This window comes from Phoxinus phoxinus (genome assembly GCF_949152265.1).
Source record: "Phoxinus phoxinus genome assembly, chromosome: 2".
NCBI lineage: Eukaryota > Metazoa > Chordata > Actinopteri > Cypriniformes > Leuciscidae > Phoxinus > Phoxinus phoxinus.
In genome coordinates this window covers 35,768,286-35,790,360 of record NC_136877.1, presented here as the reverse complement: position 1 = coordinate 35,790,360, position 22,075 = coordinate 35,768,286, and the positions used below count along the sequence as shown (strand labels likewise).

The window sequence follows — 22,075 nt, the reverse complement described above, 5'->3', positions numbered from 1 at the left end:
ATTTCACTCACTCTTATTAGTTTTTCTGTTTTTGAATTATTTTCACATTATTGATATAATAAATTGCGGATATTAATATTGTGTTTTATTTTAAAATAAAACACAGAACTAAATTCTGGTCATTTAGTTCTAATCATTTTAGATACAGGTGAATTTCAACATCCTGAAGTCATAATGTACGGTATAAAAAATATTTTCTTAAAGATTACCTTTTTACCCGTGTTATTAAATTAGTTTTTTTTTTTTACTATAACTTGAAGTGAGGATTAGATGGTAATCAAAGGCAAGGTAGGCATAAAAATGATACTTGGTGCATTCTACTTCAAAAGTCCTAATGGCTTTCTGTGTTGTAAAAAAATGTCTTCGTCAAACTCTGTGGATTGTTTTAGTCCTGCATTTGTTGACATTTTAGTAGAATCATAATGTGTCCATTCAGACTGACCTCCTACTGACTGTTCCATTTAAACCACTCTACCACTCCCTACACACATGGAAGCCTAATGGTGCCTAGTCATCTCAACAAAACATGGCCGTTGTCTCATGAATGGTGTCTTTTTACAAACCCACGCACACATCTGTCTCTCTTTCTCTCTCTCTCTGTTAGGCCTCTTCTTGTTATCATGTTGCTCTGATCCATTGATGTGTAACTTTTGCATCACAATGCAACAAGAGAGAATTCCTATGCCGAAATCAATCCGACCTTAAGTACACAGTTTCCTCCACTTGCAATATTTAGCATCTTCTGTCCCTGCTTTAGCCATAGAAACAATTTTATACTTTAGCCCTGCTAAATTCAAATGCTACTGTAAGAAAAACCCAACCCAAGGTGTTCTGATCAAACATGCCACCAGCTTAAACCCCCCTTTTCTAACAGGATGTAAACACAGGAAGCCTGGTCACATGGTATATAAATATTTGATGGTGTTATTTTAAGATGCAGACTGTCTTTTAACTTGACTCGGGTGACGGGTCAATTAATCAAGTAGATTTGATGTCAAGTGTGTATTATTATTAGTGGCATGGCTATGATGTGAGCTCTTATATATAGTTTTTTTCTGAAATCTCAAAACCATCACTATCAGGATATATTGTACAAAACCATCACGTCTTGTAGATTTTATGTGATCGAGTTAACAATTACAAAAGTCATTTAAAAATGTATCAAGTTTTTTAAATGATTTTGAAAGAAATATTGCGTGTACAATTTTAGTGTGGTGTTGTCTTGCTGCATTCATATAGTGCATCTGCAAAACTACAATGTGCATTTCCTTCCCATCAGCAGTCTGGACTGATCTTTTGCTGTTTACTGGTTGATCCCTGTAGATTGCTTATCAGACACACGTTGATATGTTGTCATGGCCATTTACAGACCAGGCTGCTTGTGGAGCGGAAGTTGTTTGAAATTTGCGAGTGTGTGAACGCTTGTGAATATGTGAGTCGTGAGAAGATGGGTGATAAGAGTTTATGGCTTCATACCAAGGTCTTAAAGGTCCCACTGTAGTCAATAATTATATCTCTTAAAACTCATATTTGATACCCAAAAGGACATATTTAAAAGTTTTTTCCTTTTTTCTTTTCTTAATGGCATAAAATAGGTTAAAATATGCAACTCTACACCATTGCTTCATTTAGTACGCGGTTCTATGAATATTCAAATTAGCCCTGCCTCCACTCACTTACACCAGCTCAGAGATACACTCGTATGGTCACACGTTGTCGTAGTTTAATTTGTCAGAAACACCAGCGATTTAAATCTTTTGGTTCACTGCAGTTTTAAGGAGAAACTACTCAACAATGGTGTTGACATATGAATTTGGATGCGGTTTGTCTTAAAGCATATTAAAAACACCACATAGACATATAAACAACATAAAAAATGTGATTAATTTTCAGCACAGGGGAACTTTAAGACCCGTTCATGCACACAAAGAACAGCTAACGATAATGATATAATTCTAAAAATCATTCTAAATATAAACGAATAGCAGAGTCCACACTACAACTATAATGATAACAGCACAGAGACACGATTACGTTGGAATGAATCACGATTGTTTTCCAGCTGATGAATGATTAAAAACATTGACAGGAAATTTGAATTTATCCTACTTTAAAGAGCTTGAGCATTTAAAGCTGCAGGCGACAAAACAGAACGATATTGTCCGCTGGTGTGGACCCTGATATAGTTATAGTTATCTTTATAGTTATCGTTCTAGTTGTGAACGGGCCTTCAGGGCGTACTCACACTAGGCACGGCTACCTTGTACCGAGCACCATTGTCCTCCCCAGAAGGCCTGCATTCACATTGCGCTTTAGCATTCCATGCCGTAAGCACGCTTACTTCATTACGATGCAACAATTTGTTTTGAAGAAATGTGCTCTCCCTATAGATTCATCACTTATGTAGCGCAGCAATTTTCACTTAATCACGCTGCATGTATCATAAGATTTTTTGGTCCCACTTTATATTAAGTGGCTTTAAGTACTATGTACTTACATCGAAAAATAAGTACAATGTACATGTTTTATTGTAAAACACTTTTGCTGCTATTGCGGTGTGACACGGGTAAGGTTAGAGACAGGTGTGCTGGTATGGTTAAGTTTAAGGGTGGGTTAAGGTATAAGGGAAGGGTCAACTGTGTAATTACAAATGTAATTACATACATTAATTACAGCTGTAATTACATGCAGGTATTTTAAGTACAATGTAAAAACATGTATGTACACAATAAGTCCATTGTATCAAATTATTAATTTCAATGTAAGTACATAGTACTTAAAGCCACTTAATATAAAGTGGGACTGATTTTTTTTACGGCGGCAGCTGACGTCAAGGGAGGAATTTGCAGCTTTCCTCACAAAATACAATTACTCTTCATCAATAAGGTGAGAACCAGAACTGTTATAAATCTCAATATGAAGTAATAAAGATGTTTGTTGTAACAGTAGTGCACACACAAGTAGTATCTGTTCAAATCTCTGTCACGGTTAGCGATACGGCGCCTTAGTGCAATCGATCCGTGACCGAGCCCGAGCCCACCTCTTCAAGCGGGCCAATGCACAACCTTACAGGCTATAAAGGCCGACATAGAATCTGTTGACTTGTTTATTTTATCTGCTTTCACTGTAGATAAATAAAAAACAATATTAAAATGCAAAAATGGTGTTAAACTGATTACACTGCTAACTGAAAGCATTATCAGATTAACCAAACTATCTAATTGTTAAAAGTGCAAGTAGAATTAGAATTTTGTGAATTAAGACATACATAATTTTCAGAAAACTAAAGAACTTTCTGTAAAGGTGCAGTCATAAATGAAGAATTTTTGGTAACACTTTACAATAAGGTTCATTTATTAAACATTAGTTAATGTATTAACTAACATGAACTAACAACGAGCAATACATTTGTTACAGCATTTATTAATCTTTGTTAATGTTAGTTAATATACATAAAGCTGTTCATTGTTTGTTCATGTTAGTTCACAGTGCATTAACTCATGTTAACAAGATTTTAATAAAGTATTAGTAAATGTTGAAATTAACATTAACAAAGATGAATAAATGCTGTATAAGTGCAGTTCATTATTAGTTAATGTTAACTAATGAAGTTAACTAATGTTAACTAATGAACCTTATTGTAAAGTGTTACCGAATTTTTTTCAAAAAATCAGCTGGCTGACCTACTGTTTTAATGGCTTGACATTTAGTGAAGTGTTCACCAATATTTTGTTTCACAAGGCCCAACCTCCATCTTAGCTGGCCTGTATCCTGCCCTACTGTAACCCCTGAAACAGTCCCAGCTGTGAGACAAACACTGCTCACTGCGCTCACACAAGAGCTGGAGTTTGTTTTCTTCTCCCTCACTCTTTCTCTCAGCAACTTGATTATCCTTCTCCAATATACACAAATCTCTGTTCATTTTACCTCTTAATGTGTCTGGATGCGAAAAGAGGAGGAAGTGCTATGTTTAGAGTGAAGCAATGTGGGTTTCTTTATTTCCATGTGTGGGACTTATGTTGAGTTCAACCAGAGACGGAAGTTAAGATGTTGGCTGCAGCCCACAATTTTAAACCATGTTCTGAATTATTATTATTACTGAATCATTTTCTCTACTCAAGTTCAGTTTTTCCCCCCTTCAATGTTTTGTTTATATACATTCATTAACTATGTTGAAACTTTAAAATGAATATCCCTTTTCAACACATTATGATGTGATGCCTACATTTGTTTGTAGCATTTAAAACAATTGATTTTAGTTTTAACATACTATAACATAATAACTATTTTTAATTTATTTAGATAAAAATAATTTTTTTTAGTATTGGTAATTTATTGGCTATCTGCCATAACATGACACAAATAATATCCAATATATAATTATACAATAAATAGTGATTGTATAATTAAAATTTAAGTATTTATGCATTCCTATTTGCTATGATGTCAGAGTAATTGGGTACTCGTGCCTAGCTCCCTAGTTGAGGCCCTTTCACACCAAAAACAATAACTATAAAGATATATAACTATATTTGTGTCCAAACCAATGGTCTGTCAACATCGCCTTCTGTTTACTCTGAACAGTGTGCGCTGCAGTTATATTGTCTGCCATTTTAAATGCTCAAGCTCTTAAAGTTGGGTGAATTCTGTTCAGTTGTCAATATTTTTATTGTTCATCTTCTAGAAAAAATCATTCTGAAAGAGATTCCAACTGTATCGTTCCTCTGTGTTATCATTATAGCAGCTGTTTGTGGACTTCCCTATTTGGATAGGATTAGAACGCTTATAAAACTTTATAGTTATTGTCCTTGGTGTGAATGTCTCTTTAGAATTATATTAGATCCACTCTAAATACTCAAAAGCTCAGCATAGATACTGGCACCAATGAGTATTATTAGTCCAAACAAAAGTCTCTCTCCCAAAACCTGGTGTTTCTGCATCCTGAAAGCCTATGTTGGTTTCTGGTACACCTGCCTTTGAACTCTGCTCATTTCCGGTTTGTGTTAAAAAAAAAGAGAGAGAGAGAGAGAATGTTCAGGACTCTCAGCATGCATGTGCACTCTCTGTACATGGTAAAAGTTTATGTGACTGTGTAGTCAGCACAGCAGGTCATTTCTTTTAATAGGGCATCATTTTTTCAACCAACATGAAAGGAGAGTCGCAGTAGCTTCTCAGGAGAGGGTTTTCCCTGGAAGGCCATTATGAAGGGGCTCAAGTGTGTTACATGAGTGGCCACTGGTCAGTGATCCAGAAGTTGCTTCTGAACTCTGCCTATGTGGAGAGTGCAAAGTCTAATAAGATTCTGCATGTGTGTTGTGGAGGAACTGTAGTGTTACAGCTTGTTTTTTTAGCAGCCAGAAGTGGTTGATAGCTAAACAAATAAATGGTACATGTTAAATATAAGCATGGAGAAGCACCAACATCTCCTTTTAACATATATGTTAAATAATATGTTCAAATGTGAGGTAGTCATCCTTTGCTCATCTGATTGTAGTATTTTCCCTTCCTCTAAATCTCACTTCCTTGTTCCTTCTTTACAGGTGAAATAGTTGTGAATGAGGCGAACTTTGTAAAGAAATGCATCAGCACAGAAAGCTGTCAGGATGGCCTCTGGGGGAAACTTGTGTGTACCAACTTCAAGGTTTCCTTCATTCCCCATAATTCCTTGCCACTACAGGTAAGCTGAGATATATCTGGAAGTCAGTATCTGGACTGCCTTGATTTGGAAGCCTTTTGCCTAAAGACATAGGCCTATTTATACAAAGAAGCCTCACAGCGACATTAAGCAGTATTATAATATGGATTATTATTAAACACTTACAAAACATGGTTTTAGTTTATAATATTGCAGGTTTTATTGAATGGTATCACAACATAAAAAAAAAAGTGCTTTTTCAGTTTGGTGAATTTTTTTTGGGTGAATTGCTGACTTGAACAATTCTGCTAGCAGAAAATACAAGTGTGTACATTTTATTTAGCTTGTTCAGCTATTTTCAGCGTGAAGTGGAAAATAATTCACCTTCTAGCCCAAAAACATCTCTTGTAGTTGAAGAAAAAAAGACTCTTTTCAAGGCCTGAATGTAGGCATAGGATTGTGAGCATCATGGTGGGCGTGTAGTCTAGCATTTATTCTCCATAACTTGTTGGGGAGAATTAGAAACTTAACTCAATACGTATAACTTTAACGCAAATTAAAGAACACAGATGCAGCTTGATCATTTCCATAATTACCAACGCAGTACCAAGAGCGAATTAGTGTCTGGTTTAAGACATGCTTCTTTTGTCTGTACATTTTGGTGCAAAAACCAGTAAATTGACGAGCGTAAACCTTAGTAAATCACCTTGCGGGATTCATTTAAACACTCTCCTCCCATATATTTTGCGTCTGAAAGGTAAACTCCTACAAATGCATATGCAATAAGGTCAGCCACAAAAATAACTGAGATGAGAGGGTCTGTACGGCTCTTACCATTGGACAAAGCGTAACGGCTAATTTGGATCACATGAGGCACCTCAGCCTATCATATTATGGCAGTGACATCAGTGGCCAGCAGTTTTATGACCGTCAGTTTACGTTGCACACAATATTTCTTGTGGATTAGCACATTCGTCTTGTGAAAAGTGTTCTATATTTGGTGTAATATCGCTAGTTGAAGTAAAGTTAGGACTGCAATGGTTGTGGAATGTGCTTTACCGAGTGAAAAAGAGCACACATTGCTCTGTTAGTTTAAGATTACTGGTCGCTACAGTGCACATAAAACCACATTTATGATTAGATTTGAATCTGTTTAATAAAATCAGCTTTATTGGGCACAGTAGTAATATAGTCACTAAAAATGTTCAAATCTGGAAGCCATAAAAACAATACATTTATTTATTAAAATCTTTGTATTTTTGTTTACCTTCATTCATTATCATTATTAGGCATACACATCAGTCAATAAATTCATTTTCTCTTTTTCATTAAAATTCATCATATCAGCATCATAGTGTATCATTAAGGCATTCATAGTCATTCAAGTCTTATTATAATTAGTAAAACTTGAAAGACAAAGAAAGAAAAACATTGATATTGTTTATTTTCTATAGACAATATACAATATCACTCAATATTACACAACACCTATTATTAAATACTACTACACATTTGCTGGTGGTAATGCCGTGAATGAGTTTTACAGTACCTGTCGTGACATTCCCTACCCTGCCTTCTCTTAAAACATTTTTATCAAGGTAAAATCTACACATAGTTCCCAACGAAAGTATTGTGTAGTGTAAAACATGTTGAAGATTAGCGAACTGGCTGTCGATTCATTAAATGATTAGCGATTTCCTCACAAAAGCTGTTTATTCAGCGTAGTGAAGCCTCTCCTTCATTGATATCCATTAAAAAAAAAACGGCTTCTTGTCTCCTTCCCTGAGTACTGGCAAAGCCGGACCATTATACTTTTTTGGCTAAAGGTCGCAGGCTTGCCTTCCAGTGGCTTTGAATGAGCCTACACATTTTTTACAGCACTGTAGTTGACTCATTAAACTGGAATAGGACAGAGTATTTAAACGAAAAATACACACTTCAGCTTTAAGTATTGAGGAAACGGGTCCGCATTAGATACACAAACATATAGGTGAAATTGTTTACATTTTTATGCGTTTATACAATGTAATACAGTTGATTATATTGGTGTCATGAGTATTACTCCCTACTAGAGTGTGGTATATAAGGAGGGAAATACATACCCTGGGCCCTATTTTAACGATCTGAAACGCAAGTGTCAAAGTGCAAAGCGCAAGTAACTTTGTGGGCGGATCCCGGCGCTGTTGCTATTTTCCCAGCGGGATAAATGACTCTTGCGCCCGACGCAAATGTAAAAGGGGTTGGTCTGAAGTAGCTTCATTATTCATAGGTGTGGTTTGGGCGTAACGTGAAATAAACCAATCAGAGCGTCCTCTCACATTCCCTTTAAGAGCAGGCGCGCTTGTTCCACGGCGGATCGCTATTATAACGGCGGATTTGCCGGCGCACGCCAGAAGCGGTTCACAGCCGAGGAAACCGACGTTCTCGTCAGGGCCGTAAAACACAGAGAAGTGACATTGGGGATGATGGGAGAAACCCAGCTTCGGTTAAACAGGCGTATAATTTGGGTAGTAAATGTGTAGCCTAATCTAGATTTTTTTTTTTTTTATCTAGATAGATCTTTTTCACATCTTCATGGACACAACAATGATTTCCCTCGTGTGTTAATATTTTTCCTTGTAATAATGTATGATTTGCAAAAATGAAAACTGCTGCATCTGTTTATAATTATTGGAGAATCAAAGTGGATGCGCGTTAACATTATGGGCAAGCACGCGCCCTTAAAATACCATATCACTAACGCGTAAAGCGCCACTGTCTTTAGACTGTTTTTTTCCTGGTCAATGGCGCAATTGCTTTCTAAAACTGGAAAATAGCACCATGGAAGTTTTGCGCCGGAACACGCCTTCTCTTTGCGCTGAACCGCCCCCGCGAGCGCAAGTTCATTTCCTAATTTACCGACGTGCGTCTGTGGAGGGAAAAGTCCGCTGTGCGCGGGTGCAAAATAGGAATGATACGCGTCGGTGTTCAAAGTCAATTGCGCTGGGTGTAAGATAGGGCCCCCTGTCTTTCAGACCATTTCATGGAAAAGAATCCAAAGTTCTTTTCCAGAGCAGTGAAATCTTCTGCACATATTAACCTCTATAGTCACTCCTTGCTGTTTAGCAGCTCTCAAACAAGTTAAACTTGTTAATAATCTCCCTAGACAACCGATGATCAGACTTTAATATGAAAAGAAGATAAATTGTTACATTCTTTAAAGCTAATAAAGGTCACCCATTACATCTGTTCATATAGAAGCCAGCCATAGCTCATTAGGTTCTCTTTGCAGGATAGTGTCAACAAAAAGATTATAAGCAAGTGAATCAAGTAATCCTTGTCTTTTTTACTGTTCACAGAGATTCCAGTGCACCCACCGCCTCCTGGGCGAGCATGATATCTCACTGGCTTGTGTGGAGCAGGTAGTAACAGGTAATTCAACAGCACGTGAACATACAACACCTGCAGACCACCTGCCACTCTTCAGGCTTTTTCTGCTGCTGTTTTCTACTATCAGTTGAATGATTATCAAAGATCAGCTTAGCAGTTATAGTGTGCACACTATAGAGGAGAGAAATACGGCGCGACTAAACTGTTCTATGGCAGGATTTCAAAGCCCCAAACTGTTATTGGATCCTCCCACAGACCCACACACATACAGCGTTGTGAACGACATAACCGAATCAGTTTCCTGCACTTGCAGTGAACTTTGCAATATTGTGTTCTTAACAAGAGATTTTGTATATTTGAATAATTTTATGATGTTGTATTTGATTCTAATAGTAAATTATTTTGCAATGTATGGTTGCTGCTGATTTGTTGTTAGCAAAAAGTTGTCCATTCCCTTATGTTTGTCTTTTCTTTTTTTTCCGCTTCAAATTATAGTTCGTAAAGTTGCGATTCAATTAGTTTTGGTTTGAAGCTTAAACTGTTTCCATTTAAAAAATGCTTCCGTCACCCAGTCCAAGGTCTTGAAAAAGTGACCGATCATTGTTGTGCTTGACATCATATTGCTTGACGTGGTTTTGCACTGAGATCTTTGTTCTTAATTTTCTGCCGTTCTCTCCTTTCTCCTCGTTTTCAGTGCCTGCAAATGTGTTTTTATACAGTCGCTGGTTTCCTTCTTTTTAAACTTGGGTTGTTCTCCATCTCTTTTCAGTAACACTTTATTTCGACGGTCCACTTCAGACATTCTACTAACTATAAGTAACTGCAACTACATGTCATCTAACTCTCATTACAGTATTAATAGAGTATTAGTAGACTGTCAGATTAATGCTGGCACTTTATTTTGATGATCCCCAACACACATTCTCTTGACTATAAGTGACTTTGCAAGTACATATCATCTTACCTTAACCGTAATATAACGGTCTTCTACAGTCTACTCATACTATAATGACAGTTGACATGTCATTGCAATGTCAGTTACTTAGTTAGAAGAATGTCTAAAGTGGACCATAGAAAAAAAAGTGTAACCTCTCTTTCTACATCAGTACATAGTTTAATCTCCCTTTGTGTGTTCTCCCAGCATTTGTATTAACATAACAAAAACGATCGTGTGTCCTAGATAAATGACTGTAACCCCGTTCGTTTTTGCCACGAGCAGCGATGCGTATATTCGTGATAGTTTAGCGTAGCTGCAGAACCTGTTTGTGTGGCTGTTTTTAGCATAGCAGTAGATGAGCTCATCCAGCCAGACTGCAGCCTGAGCCCGGCCGCGATTAATCTTGTTTGTGTTAGATCCTTGCACTCCCCTCATTGCTGACTTAGCCCCCCAAGTGTTGAATTGCTGTGCTAAACAGATAGAGCATGAAGCCTAAGCCCATCCCTCTTTTTTTCCACTCTCTGTCTGTGTGGATTCAACAAAAAGACCTTTATAAGAGATTCAGGGTTGGGAAAAAACACTCTCTTTGAGGCTTCGATCTGTCAGTAAGGCAGAGTGACCCCTGCAGTCTGGGATAGTGCCCTTGGAGGCTGTCTATACTGTATTAATTACAGGACTGGAAGCTCATTTTGAACCACATCCAACAGACCTTATCTGCTCATATTTGTTTGTTTCTTCTTCTTTTTTAAAAATAATAATACGAGTTTCTTACAAAACTATTACTTATACTACACCTTTATCTACAACACATTGAGCCTTCAGTAGTTTGGTAACATTTTACTATAAGCTTCTTTATATTTACATTTATTAACATGAAATTACAATGAACAATACATTTGAAGCATTTATTCATCTAGGATAAGATGTATTAATTAACATCTGTTGATTTATTATGAACAAACATCAATTAATTAACAGAAATAATTATACGTTTTGTGCTCTTTGTATAGAATTACATCTGTATTTTAGATACAGAACCGTGGAGAAACGGTTAGGCAGACACTGCATTAGATACAGCACTGACAGTTTGAAGAGATAACATCGGTGCCATGCACCAACATTGGACTGGGATTGGACAGGGATTGGACTGCAGATGTAAATTAGCCTGTGGCTAACTCTGGTACAATGCATCAAATGGTAACATTTATGTTGGAAATTGTACATGGTCCTTAATAAAGAAAACAAAAAACAAAAAAAACATAAAGTACATACTTTTTTTTAAACTACACATCCTCAGTACGATTATGGTTGCTGTTTTTCTTTATAATAACAGTTTCATATTAAATCTATTAGACTGTGGCGGTCAAATGCGGCTTTGCCAAGCTCAACGACTCTGGCTGAGCTGTGTTATAAACTAAACGTTGTTGGCTGTTTAAAAAAAGGAAAAAGCTGCTCTATATGTCTCGACCTGTTTTCCTGTTTCAGTGGAAATTATGTCAACACATTAAATAATGCTGTGCGTTTCAAGGCACTTTGGTGTGTCAAAAGTGATTTTAATCTGATTTTGTGGGTTACAATACATGTATAAACAACAGTTGTGTGATATTGCTTTTTAATACACCAGTCCTGCTAACATGAGCGTTTCCACTTTCGGTCCATTGCTGAATATACATGATACTTGGGTAGAGGAAACTCCTCTTATGATAAAAAACAGTGTCGTGTTCGCTAGAACTTGAAATGTTGAAAATGGAAACGTGGTCTTAATTATCACTTCTGTATTCTTTGGTAGTTACTTTAGGGAAGGAAAACGGCCTTTATTATTTTTCTTTGTTATTTTTGTGTGTGTTACTTTTCAGACCGGGTCATGATTTTTTTTTGTACCTTCAGACTGTTTGCCTGAATATAATGTAATACAGATTACACTCCCCCTGCTCACTAGCACATGTACTATCCAATAGTGAGATTAGTTAACTTGGCAGTAAGTACACATTCTCTGACACATGTTGCTGTATTGTTGTAGTGTTCGTGCAATTCTGTTCTGCCTCTTGGCACAATCTTGTTTTCCCATCGTCTCCTCGTCATTACCTGTACTCTTTCTCTTCATCACTATCAGTAATGGTTTCAAAATTCAAACAAGATTGTTTTGTGTGTTTGTTTGTTTTTAATAGTGAATGATGTAAAGGGGAAGCAGAAGATTTTAGGATCCAATCAGAAGCTGAAATTTAACCCTACAGAGCTTGTCCTTTACTGCAAAGACTTCCGCATAATCCGATTCCGCTTTGATGAAGCTGGACCCGAGAGTGCTAAAAAGGTACCATACACACACACACGCACGCATCACGCACGCACGCACACACACACACACACACACACACACACACACACACACACACACACACACACACACACACACACAATAAAATAACTAGCCTTAAAGCCTCTTGCACCCAAACACACTCCCACACATGCTCACACTCCTCGCGTTCCTGACGCTTTTGGATTAGTCTGAGAGAGGATTAAGAGCTAATAGGTTTGACTGCAGCCCCTGCTGAAGTCTGGATGTTTTTCCCTGAAGTAAAATTTGTAAACAAGTATGAGAAATTCCTGCATGTTATTGGGTCCAGTCCTGGAATGAAGTGGATTTTATGATTTGTATTAATTTCAGTCAGTGTTCTGCCTTTTTGTGCATGCGGTTTTATGCACACATTTAGCCTTGATCTTTTTTTTCTTTTTTTTTGTCAGTGTCCCACTTAAGCAAGAATCTTTTCCTAGAACTGTAGGCCTGTGGTGTTTCAGGAAGTCTCTCCTCTCGTCGTCTCCCCTTCCCTACTGAGAGGTTGTAGGATGAGAGGATTATAGTTTGTCTCTTTACCTAGACAGCACTGCTTTCATCCACCTTCTTTGTCTGGTGGACACTGATCCCACTGCAAACCAGTGGCATTTGGTAGATTCTGAAATGCGCATGCAAAGCCCTCATCAAATCAAATCAAATCAAAATGTATTTATAAAGCATATTAAAAAACAAAACACTGAGTGTACCAAAGTGCTGTCCAATTTCAAAGGGATAACATAAAATATAAATAAAAAAAGAGAAATTAAATCATGGTTTCCTGATTACGTGCATATGAGATCCCATTTACCTTATATTTTTACATTGCTTCAAAATATATTTTTTCAGTAGCAAGAATATCTTGTGTTAATTCAATATGATGTTTGGCTATAATTATTAAAGGCATAATTCATCCAAAAATAACAATAATTTACATATTTTTCGTCTGTGGAAGATAATGAAGATATTTTAAGAATTATTTTTTTTATATACAATAGAAGTTAAAATTGTTTGGTTACAAATATTCTTCAAAATGTATTCTTGTGTTTTGCAGATAAGAATTTAAATTTTAGGATGAAATTATCCCTTTAAGAATCACCTTCTATTCAAATCATTAATCATGACCTCCTGTAAACTAAGGATGCACCAATATGAAAATTGTTGCCGATAACTGATGATTATTTATATTTGAAAGCCGATAACCGATATATTGGCCGATAAACCTAAAATCCAAATTTGTATTACATTTTTGAGAGCCTGATACAAAAACAAAAAGTCTCACCATTAAAAGCCATGTCCCAAACGCACAATTATGATGTTCTCGTTATCATTTTATTTAGCCGATATGACAGACTCATATAAGTGCACATGTTGCACTTTACCGTATTTTCCTTTTTTTAAAGTGATTTCAATCATATTTCAAGCAATTTAAAACCATCATGTTGAGCAGTGCACATCTGAAGTGTCTCAGCTGAAATAAATATTTATCGGCTTTAATATATCTGACAAATTTTCTAATTGGGCCAATAACGATAACATTAAAAATTAACCGATATCGGCCAATACCGATATGGTGTCCTATATATTGTGCATCTCTACTGTAAACATTTTATTTATCCAAACTTTGTGGTTAAAAACTTACTCAAATAATTTTAAGTTAATTTCCATTTGCATGGGAATTTCATTGGTAATGTTCATATGGGCGAGTTGTTTACTTTGTAAGTAGTCCATTCATTTTCATCAGTTTTCATTGATATGGATTTGTAGACCTTTTGCAGTCATAAGAGTCAGGCATTCATCTTAATAAAGACAGAGTAATCAGCCAATTACAGTGACTTGGAGGCACTGGTTCCTCTAACATTACTTTTCACATGTGTTTTGCAGTAACCCCTTCACATGCACTCCACTTTAAAGGACCTCTGTGAGGCCAAAATGAGCTCAAGGGAGACCAAATAAACTTTGTCCAGTGGTGTTGCTGCTGGGCAGTGTTTTAGTGATTTGTAAAATTAGTAATTTATAAACTATTTAACCTCTTTCGCTTTTTTTTGTATTAATACTTCAGCTTTTAATAATTCAGCAAGGATACATTAATTTGATCAAAAGTGCTGACGATAAAGATTTTTCTATTCATTAAAAAAATCCTGAAAAAAATTGTGGTTTCCGCAAAAATATTAAACCACATAACTGATTTTAACATTGATAATATGACATTTTTCTTGAGCAGCAAATCAGCAAATGTGACACTGAAGACTGATGTATTGCCTGCTTTGTCATCATAGGAATAAATAAAATTTTCAAATATATTAAAAATAGATAATATATTTTTTTATTGTAATAATATTTCAAAAAAAATTGAACGGTAGTGATTTTTGTAATGATGATTTCGTTTTTTCATACTATTTCATCCAATTGTTAGATTAGCATTTCATTACAACCTCATAGGTCTCTAACTGAAAAAAAAATCTATTCAGATTTATAGAGTTATTTAATTTTTAAAGGTAATTTTTTTCTTTTTTTTCTTTCTACTGATAGACTTAAAAGGACAAAAAATGCACTGCAGTAAAGTGTTTGAAAGTTCCCTCCAAAACCATCAGAGGCTCTCTGCCTCATAAAATAAAGCATGTTCTGTTGAGGAATGTCTCTCCCTCCCGTTATATGTAGCCTATCTGTGCCATAAAGCAGATAAAAAGAGCTCTTTATACAAGCTGATCAGATCATGCGATGCAGTCCGAGTTCTGTGACTCACACCGGCCTACAAACCCATCCTGTTGCTTCACAACAGCTGCTGTTGCCAGGCAATGTGGAACTTTTGTGTAAAACGAACATTCCACATTGTGCTCCTGACTCAAAGGCTGTCAGAAGAGGAGAACGGCCTCCTGCTCGTCATTCCTGCAGCATAATGAGCCCTGATTTGGCCATTCCTGTAGCATGACTCAGAGCGAAATGAATGGTTTCCACGGCATCTTTGGAATGATTGTTAGTCATCATTTATTAGTCACTAGAATCTCAAAGGCTGCACTAAGAGCTGTTTATATTTTCGAAAGCTGAAAAGGGAGTTTTCCTTTCAGTAATGGGAAAAAGACTGTGAGAGAAGCCAAGCTTTTCACCTGCAGTTATCCTCCAAGTACAGAGCCCCAAATCTAAGGGGAATAACTGGAGGTACAGAAGGAGTGAAGTAAGGGGGGGATGAGGAAAAAAGAGATGCCAGAGTTCAGCTCTAAACAGTCTGCCAGCTCCTGAGAATGTGTGAAGGAAGGGGGAGAAAGCACCACAAAAACAAGAGGAACAAAAAGCCCATTGAGCGCGGCTCTCACTTTCTGAGCGCTTAGCAAACACACACATTTATCCTGAAGTTCCGTTCCAGAGCTTCTCTGATGCTTTTGTTGCTCAGTGCCACTGAACGCTAAACTATGGAGCTTACGTGAAGGGCAAGTAGAGTGCGTTTCCTTGACAGCCATTGCAACGCGCACTGCTTATTCATATTCTGGTGCTAGTATTATGGAGGAGCCAAAAGGAGTCTAATGCAGAGACCTCTGGGGGTCAGTTAGACATCTCAGCTCAGATTGGACAAAAATGGAACTAAATGTCAAATATTATATTTGGATTATGGAGGAGGGACTCTTTTATGTGTGCTTTTGGGTTTTAATGAGTCGTTTTCGTATATGCTAAGCTAAATATTGAGTGGAATTAAAAATACTTTGTTTTTCTTTATGAGCAATGGAAAAAAGCCAACTGGTCATTTAATAATATCCAGTTGGAAATTACAGAGCTGCTGTTCACATCCCTTGTCTGTTGTGTTTCCATAATTGTCACTACTAATTCCCAGCACTTCTGTCCCTAGAGCAGGTTTTTCTTCTTCAGAGTTTCCTATCTCCTTAGGAAAACACTTCTGACAAACAAGCATCTGAAAACATTGATGTCATATTACCAGTACAAGCATTAAATTCTTTCTTTGAGAAGCACAAGATTTAGAGGCCATTCACACAGAATGCGATTCTGTATTAAAATTATGTGTAATGGGAAAAAAAAAAACGTATCTGATGATGCGTTTTTTATAGGTTTAAAGGTTGTACTTCTTTTAACTTGAGCGGTGTTTTTTTTTTTTTTGAACACAGTGACCGTCATACGGAGTCCCTAAAGGGACATGGTGAAAAAAACAATATGAGATGGGATGAAAATGTATTTGGCAGTGTTACGTCAGAGCCCGTCTACGGAGAGCCTGGCCACTCCCTATTAAGTCCTATTGTACCGAATTTTGGTTGTAGTTCCACCAGAGTTCCACTGGGGGCGATCGCTGATTGGTCAGTGAAGGACTGATTACGACCAGAGATACCGTTTGATGGCATCGTGGCATCTGAAGCGGGACCAGAATGTCTTCTTCTTCAAAAACTCTTCTAGCACATGTATTTACCTTTGTCAGCTGTGTTGTCGATGCCTCGAGAGAAAAGAAAGTGCAGAGCGCGAAAGCACCAAAGTGACTGAAGGATTGCCGTAAAGCAGTATCTCTGGTCGTACGATGTGTATGACGTCATTGATATTTTAAAATACTTTTTAAAACAAATAAGTGACTCTAAAAAGTCTAACACCCAGCAAGGTGTAATTTCTTTGCATCTCCTTTCGAATACAACATTCAAATTACTAGACAAAAAAATATATCCTGAGAAAAGTGGATTTAGAGGGGTATAGCTCCATAGACCTCCATTCATTCTGCACTCATCCTGTGAGCGCCCTTATATGGAACCAGAGTGGAACTGCAACCAGTTCAGAAGCCGGAAGTTTACTGACAGTGGCAGTTCTCCCCTTATTAGACATTCTCTGGTCACGTTTTGATTTTGTTTCATGTTCTTGTTTCATGTCTGTCATGTGATCCTGCCATGTGTTTCCTTGCCTTATGTGTCATGTTATAATTGGTTATTTGTCTTGATTATGTTCACAGGTGTCCCTTGTCTTGTCATTTAGCCTTGTATATTTAAGCCTTCATGTTTGTCTTGTTCCTTGTCAAGTATTATTTCCCTGTAACCACTGTGGTAAGTGTCATGCCCATGTTTATGGTTTGACTTCATGCCATGCCTTTGTTTTATGTTTGATCACAGTTTATAAATAAACTGCACTTGGGTTGGACATCTGTTACATGCAGTTATTTTGCGTTCTCTCACAAATGTTTTGCGTTCCCCCAACACAAAAGTTTAGCAAGCGAACGCAAAGGTTTTTGTGAGGGAATGCGAAGGTTTTGCGAGTGAACGCAAAGTTTCTCAGGGGAACTCAAACATTTTGCAAGAGTATGCAAAAGCATTGACTTATTTTTTTTCTCCCATCTCATATTTTTCAACCACCATGTCTCCTTAGTGCCTCTGTTGTGGCATGCATAAGATGCTGCAAAAGACACAGGCGCAGAGGTCAAACACATCCCTATTCCACATGTTTACTTTGACTTTCCATTGTTTTTCTAAGTAGTATAGTGGAATGCAAAAACACCTTATGTGAAAGACCCCTTATTTGAGTTTTTTCTAAGTTTCAGCACTTTTACCTTTTAACACTTAAAAAAAAATGAAAATTCTGTTATGTTTCTCACCTTAAAGTTTTTCCAAAGCCATAAGTTCATCTTTGAAACACAAATGAAGATGCTTTTAGTCTTCGATCCAAAGTCTTATGGGTTTTGAATGACATAAATATTAGGGTGACTAAATATTAAATAATGACAGAATTTTCATTTTTGGGTGAATTATGAATTATGTGGGACATACAGAGAGTGCATTTATTAAAGACTAATCTGTAAAATACAGCAAGAGAAATATATGCTTGTTAACTGTGTTGTAAAGGTAAAAGTCCACCCTAGCTTGTGCTCTGCGCTCAGTGTTGTTGAATATTTCCATGCCTGAATCCAACATCTGTGCCAAGAAAAGCTCTTCTGAATGAATAAACAGTTGATCTGACCAACAGGTGTTGCTGGAAAACAGATAAAAGGGAGAAAAATTCCCAAACTGCACTATATAGTCCTGGGTGTGGGATAATCAACCAGTTCGGGGCCTTACTGGTTTGTGCCTAGAGTGCCACTTTTTCCAGTGCCCTGTGGCAGGAATGTCTGTTATGATGGCTTATTTATTTTGAACACAGGCTAATTTTCCCTCCCAAAAGCCCTTCCAAATCCCTTCCAAATATTAGAGAAGTACATTTCTCATGGAAACATTTCTTGCAAGGGTAAACTTGACTTCAAACTATTCGTTTGGCATTATATTTCAGTATCATGTTTTTGTTCTGTTACAGTGAAAACAAAGATGAAGGTCATTTTGTGTCTCCCACAGGTTTGTCTGGCCATCGCTCATTACTCCCACCCTGCTGACCCTCAGCTACTCTTTGGCTTTGAATACGTCGGAAAGCGATACCACGGATCAACGGGTATGAAAACACATGTAACTGTGACCGCAAATGATCGCCAAACTGAGTTGAGCTGTCCATACATTCAGCCTCCCTGGAAGTCAAAACATGAGGAGACTTTCCAGGGAATGCAAAGTGCTCATGTGAATAGCAGGGCCTATATTAAGATTATTATGGCTGCTATTATTGGGCTGCATTGTAACACAGTTTTAAGAAATGACAGAATGTAGCATGTAGGAGAATGTGACACCACCAGTAGTGCTAGTAACTTCCTGCTTTTCAGTGTAAATTCATGTTACAATTTGTCGATCTGAAGAGGGCTGTTTTTTATATACAGTATATACACTACTGTTACAGACGATAAGGTTTTGCGTTTGAAAAGTTAAAAGTTAAAGTTAAAAAGGCCGCATTTATTTGACACTGTTTTATGATCAGAAATCATTCCAAGAAACATTTTTTATTATTATCAATGATGAAAACAGTTGTGCTGCTTAATATTTAGTTAACTGATTTCAAGATTCTTTGATGAATTTAAATTTTTGATCAATTTAATCCATTCTTTCTGAATAAAAGTATTATTTTCTTGAAAAAAACCCAAGTTGTACTGACCGCAAACTTTTGAACGGTTGTGTATGTCTCCATTATCACTGTTATTTTGCCAATTCAAGGCCTTAGAAGTTTTTTTATTTAATGAGATTTATTATTCAAATTAAATTATGTAATTACTTATTACATTTTATTATTATAATTTATATATTTTTATTATAACATTAAAGTGTTTAAGAAAATGACAATTATTTAATGCACTGTGAGCATATCCTTTAATAAAACACACCTCAGTAAAAATGTCCCATAACCACCTGCAACTCTCACCTTTTCACCCCTCGTGAGTATGCATCCCTGGACTGTCTTATGAGCATGTACATGTCTGGTTTGTTTAGATGAGACAGTGAATGGTGTTGACCCTGGAGGGGGGTTGCAGACCCCCCTGTTCGACTGCTCCTCAGACTGGGACAGAGAAATCAAGCGTACCGGTGCCTCTGAATGGAGGGTGTGTACCATAAATCAAGGCTATTTCATCTCACCCAGGTGAGTGTATACATGCGAGTTCACATGTAAATAAATAATGATCTATTTTGCAAACAGCTTTTATTATAAGCAGGCTAAAGCTCATTGCTGCTCATAACTTTCATGTAGAAAGTCAATGTAACAGAAACACAGGTATGAGTATGTAAAGTAAAAATGGGTATTGTTTAAGTTAACATGAATTATGGTACACTTACACGTCAATGATGTAATAAAAACAGAACGGTTTTTCCTTTCCGTCCCTACGCGTACAGGTGACAACATTGTCAAAATGATCCCTGTTCACACGGATCCGAGACAAAGATTAAAAACGCTGTGTTATGCATGGCAGGCCAGCAGTTGGCGATGTCACTTTGTAAAGAAACACTATGGACCTATAGACTGAACATGTAATACGCATGCACATGACGTCCCCATTTTCACAAATTCACGTTCTTGTAGTTTACACCGAGAGGATAAAGGAATCTTTTTTAATTACCTGCACTTCGAAACCCCTTTTCTAAAGTTGTTTTCAGGCCCCAAAACACTGTTGTAAATGAACAGCCAAAACACATAAAAAGTTTTCCGTTTTTAGTTGTAAACGGTGTTGTGTAAAAGGCCCCTTAAAGTCATCCTAATAAATCTCCTGACAGGATGAGGATAACTGATTAAATGATGACAGATTCATATGAATCTGCTCAGACAGACAGGAATGCAGTAATCCTCTGGAATGAATGCACTGATCTCACTGATCCACATGCAGTTCAGTATCAGGTCATTGCGTTTATAATACAAAGAAGCGTCACGTATTTCACTGTGCTTGACAGTTTCAGGAGCCGTTTATGTGGAATTTAATTCCTTTTTTTTGCTCTTTGCAGTCTCCCAGAGTTCTTTGTGGTTCCGGTATCTCTTGCAGATCAGGATCTGAAGCAATACGCCTGCTGCTTTTACTCTCAGCGCATCCCGGTGAGCGCCGTTTACCGGACTGGATTATTGGTTTTGGAGTTAGAGGGGAGGAAATCTACAAATCACTTTTACTACCCTCTTTTACTTTTGCTCTTACTCAGAGAGAAAGTCATCACCAGTTAGTGTCTTAGTTTAAAACTTTGCTGAATGAGAAATCATGTCGTATTTAAGCTTATTTGGTGGATGGATTTTCACTTAATAGTTGTGGAGTCAACCATGTGTCAACATATATAGGCTAATCTTTTGAAGAGTATTTATGTGTGTATGTGCTTTGGTTTGTAGTTATGGTGTTGGAATCACTCCAGTGGGAGCGCTCTGGTCCGCATGTCTAACATCAGTGACCCACTGCAGCAAAGGAAGGTGGAGCAGCGGTAAGAAAGAAAGCCATTTCTCAGACAAGAAAAAATGTAGGGCAGGACTTGATTTTGCCCATGGGGAATTGATTGGATCGTTGTGGTTTGCTATTGCTGTGATCTCATGTGAGTGGCAGGTTATCCTGCCCTGGTCATCAGAGAAGAGAAGATATGTCGTTGCAACAGGGAGGAGAACTTATTTTGATTAAAGAATACAAGAAAAAAAAAAGATGTGCTCGGATAAATAATTCATAAATACTGCAATATTAAATTTGTTTAGTTTCTTTTTTACTTGTCAATTTTGATTTCAATTTAAGGGAAATCGATTTGGTTTAAACTCCGTTTTAAGCCTTAATAAAGAACTAATCATACTGTTGTAAGACAGCAGATCAGTTTTATTTGATCATATTTGGGAAAATAACTGTCCAAAATATATAATTTCATTGCTTTTTAAATTTCATCAAATGTTGTGATGTTTATTGTGCTTGTTTATTCATCTCAGATCTCATGAGCCTAGTAGGGTTGCCAGATCTGCTCATATCCTAAGAGACAGGCTGTCATATTCTGTATGTATCACTAGTTAGCAGTGTTTAAATCGTCTGTGTTTCTGTAGGATTTCCAGTGCCATCATTAAGAGTCACCCCCTGCGCAGCGATGTCTTCAAGTCGGATTTGGACAAAAACCTCCCAAACATCCAGGATATTCAGACTGCTCTTCTAAAACTGAGGCAGATCTGTGTTATAGGTAATTATAAAACATATATAATGTTATAATACCCTGTTGGAGAAAGGGGTGATTGCAGTACACACTTTAACTTTAACAAGACTTTAACTGTAGGAAATACTTACCAGGCTTATTCATGTTTATAATTTAGCTTAAGTCTGGGTCACAGTAAAGGCCAGGAATGTTCTTGGTTATTCCAAGAATCCCACACAGTGCTTCATGGTGCCATTAAAAACATGTTAGTTTATACTCTTATCTAATAATCTGTAAAATGATTAAATCTGAGCTGTCTTTCAGTAGATAATCTGTGTATTACCTTGTCC

The 22,075-nt window shown here is 37.0% G+C and overlaps 1 protein-coding gene across 1 annotated transcript in view; it reads left to right on the top strand.

The window, feature by feature from the left end:
* Positions 1-22,075, top strand: part of mtmr10 (myotubularin related protein 10) — a 35,370-nt gene that overhangs the window by 8,926 nt on the left and 4,369 nt on the right. The window contains exons 3-10 of the mRNA XM_079584687.1: positions 5,541-5,677; positions 8,974-9,046; positions 12,110-12,252; positions 18,573-18,666; positions 19,587-19,734; positions 20,589-20,676; positions 20,959-21,047; positions 21,643-21,773. Coding sequence (XP_079440813.1) covers positions 5,541-5,677; positions 8,974-9,046; positions 12,110-12,252; positions 18,573-18,666; positions 19,587-19,734; positions 20,589-20,676; positions 20,959-21,047; positions 21,643-21,773 — 903 coding nt within the window. The remainder of the gene's footprint in view (positions 1-5,540; positions 5,678-8,973; positions 9,047-12,109; positions 12,253-18,572; positions 18,667-19,586; positions 19,735-20,588; positions 20,677-20,958; positions 21,048-21,642; positions 21,774-22,075) is intronic.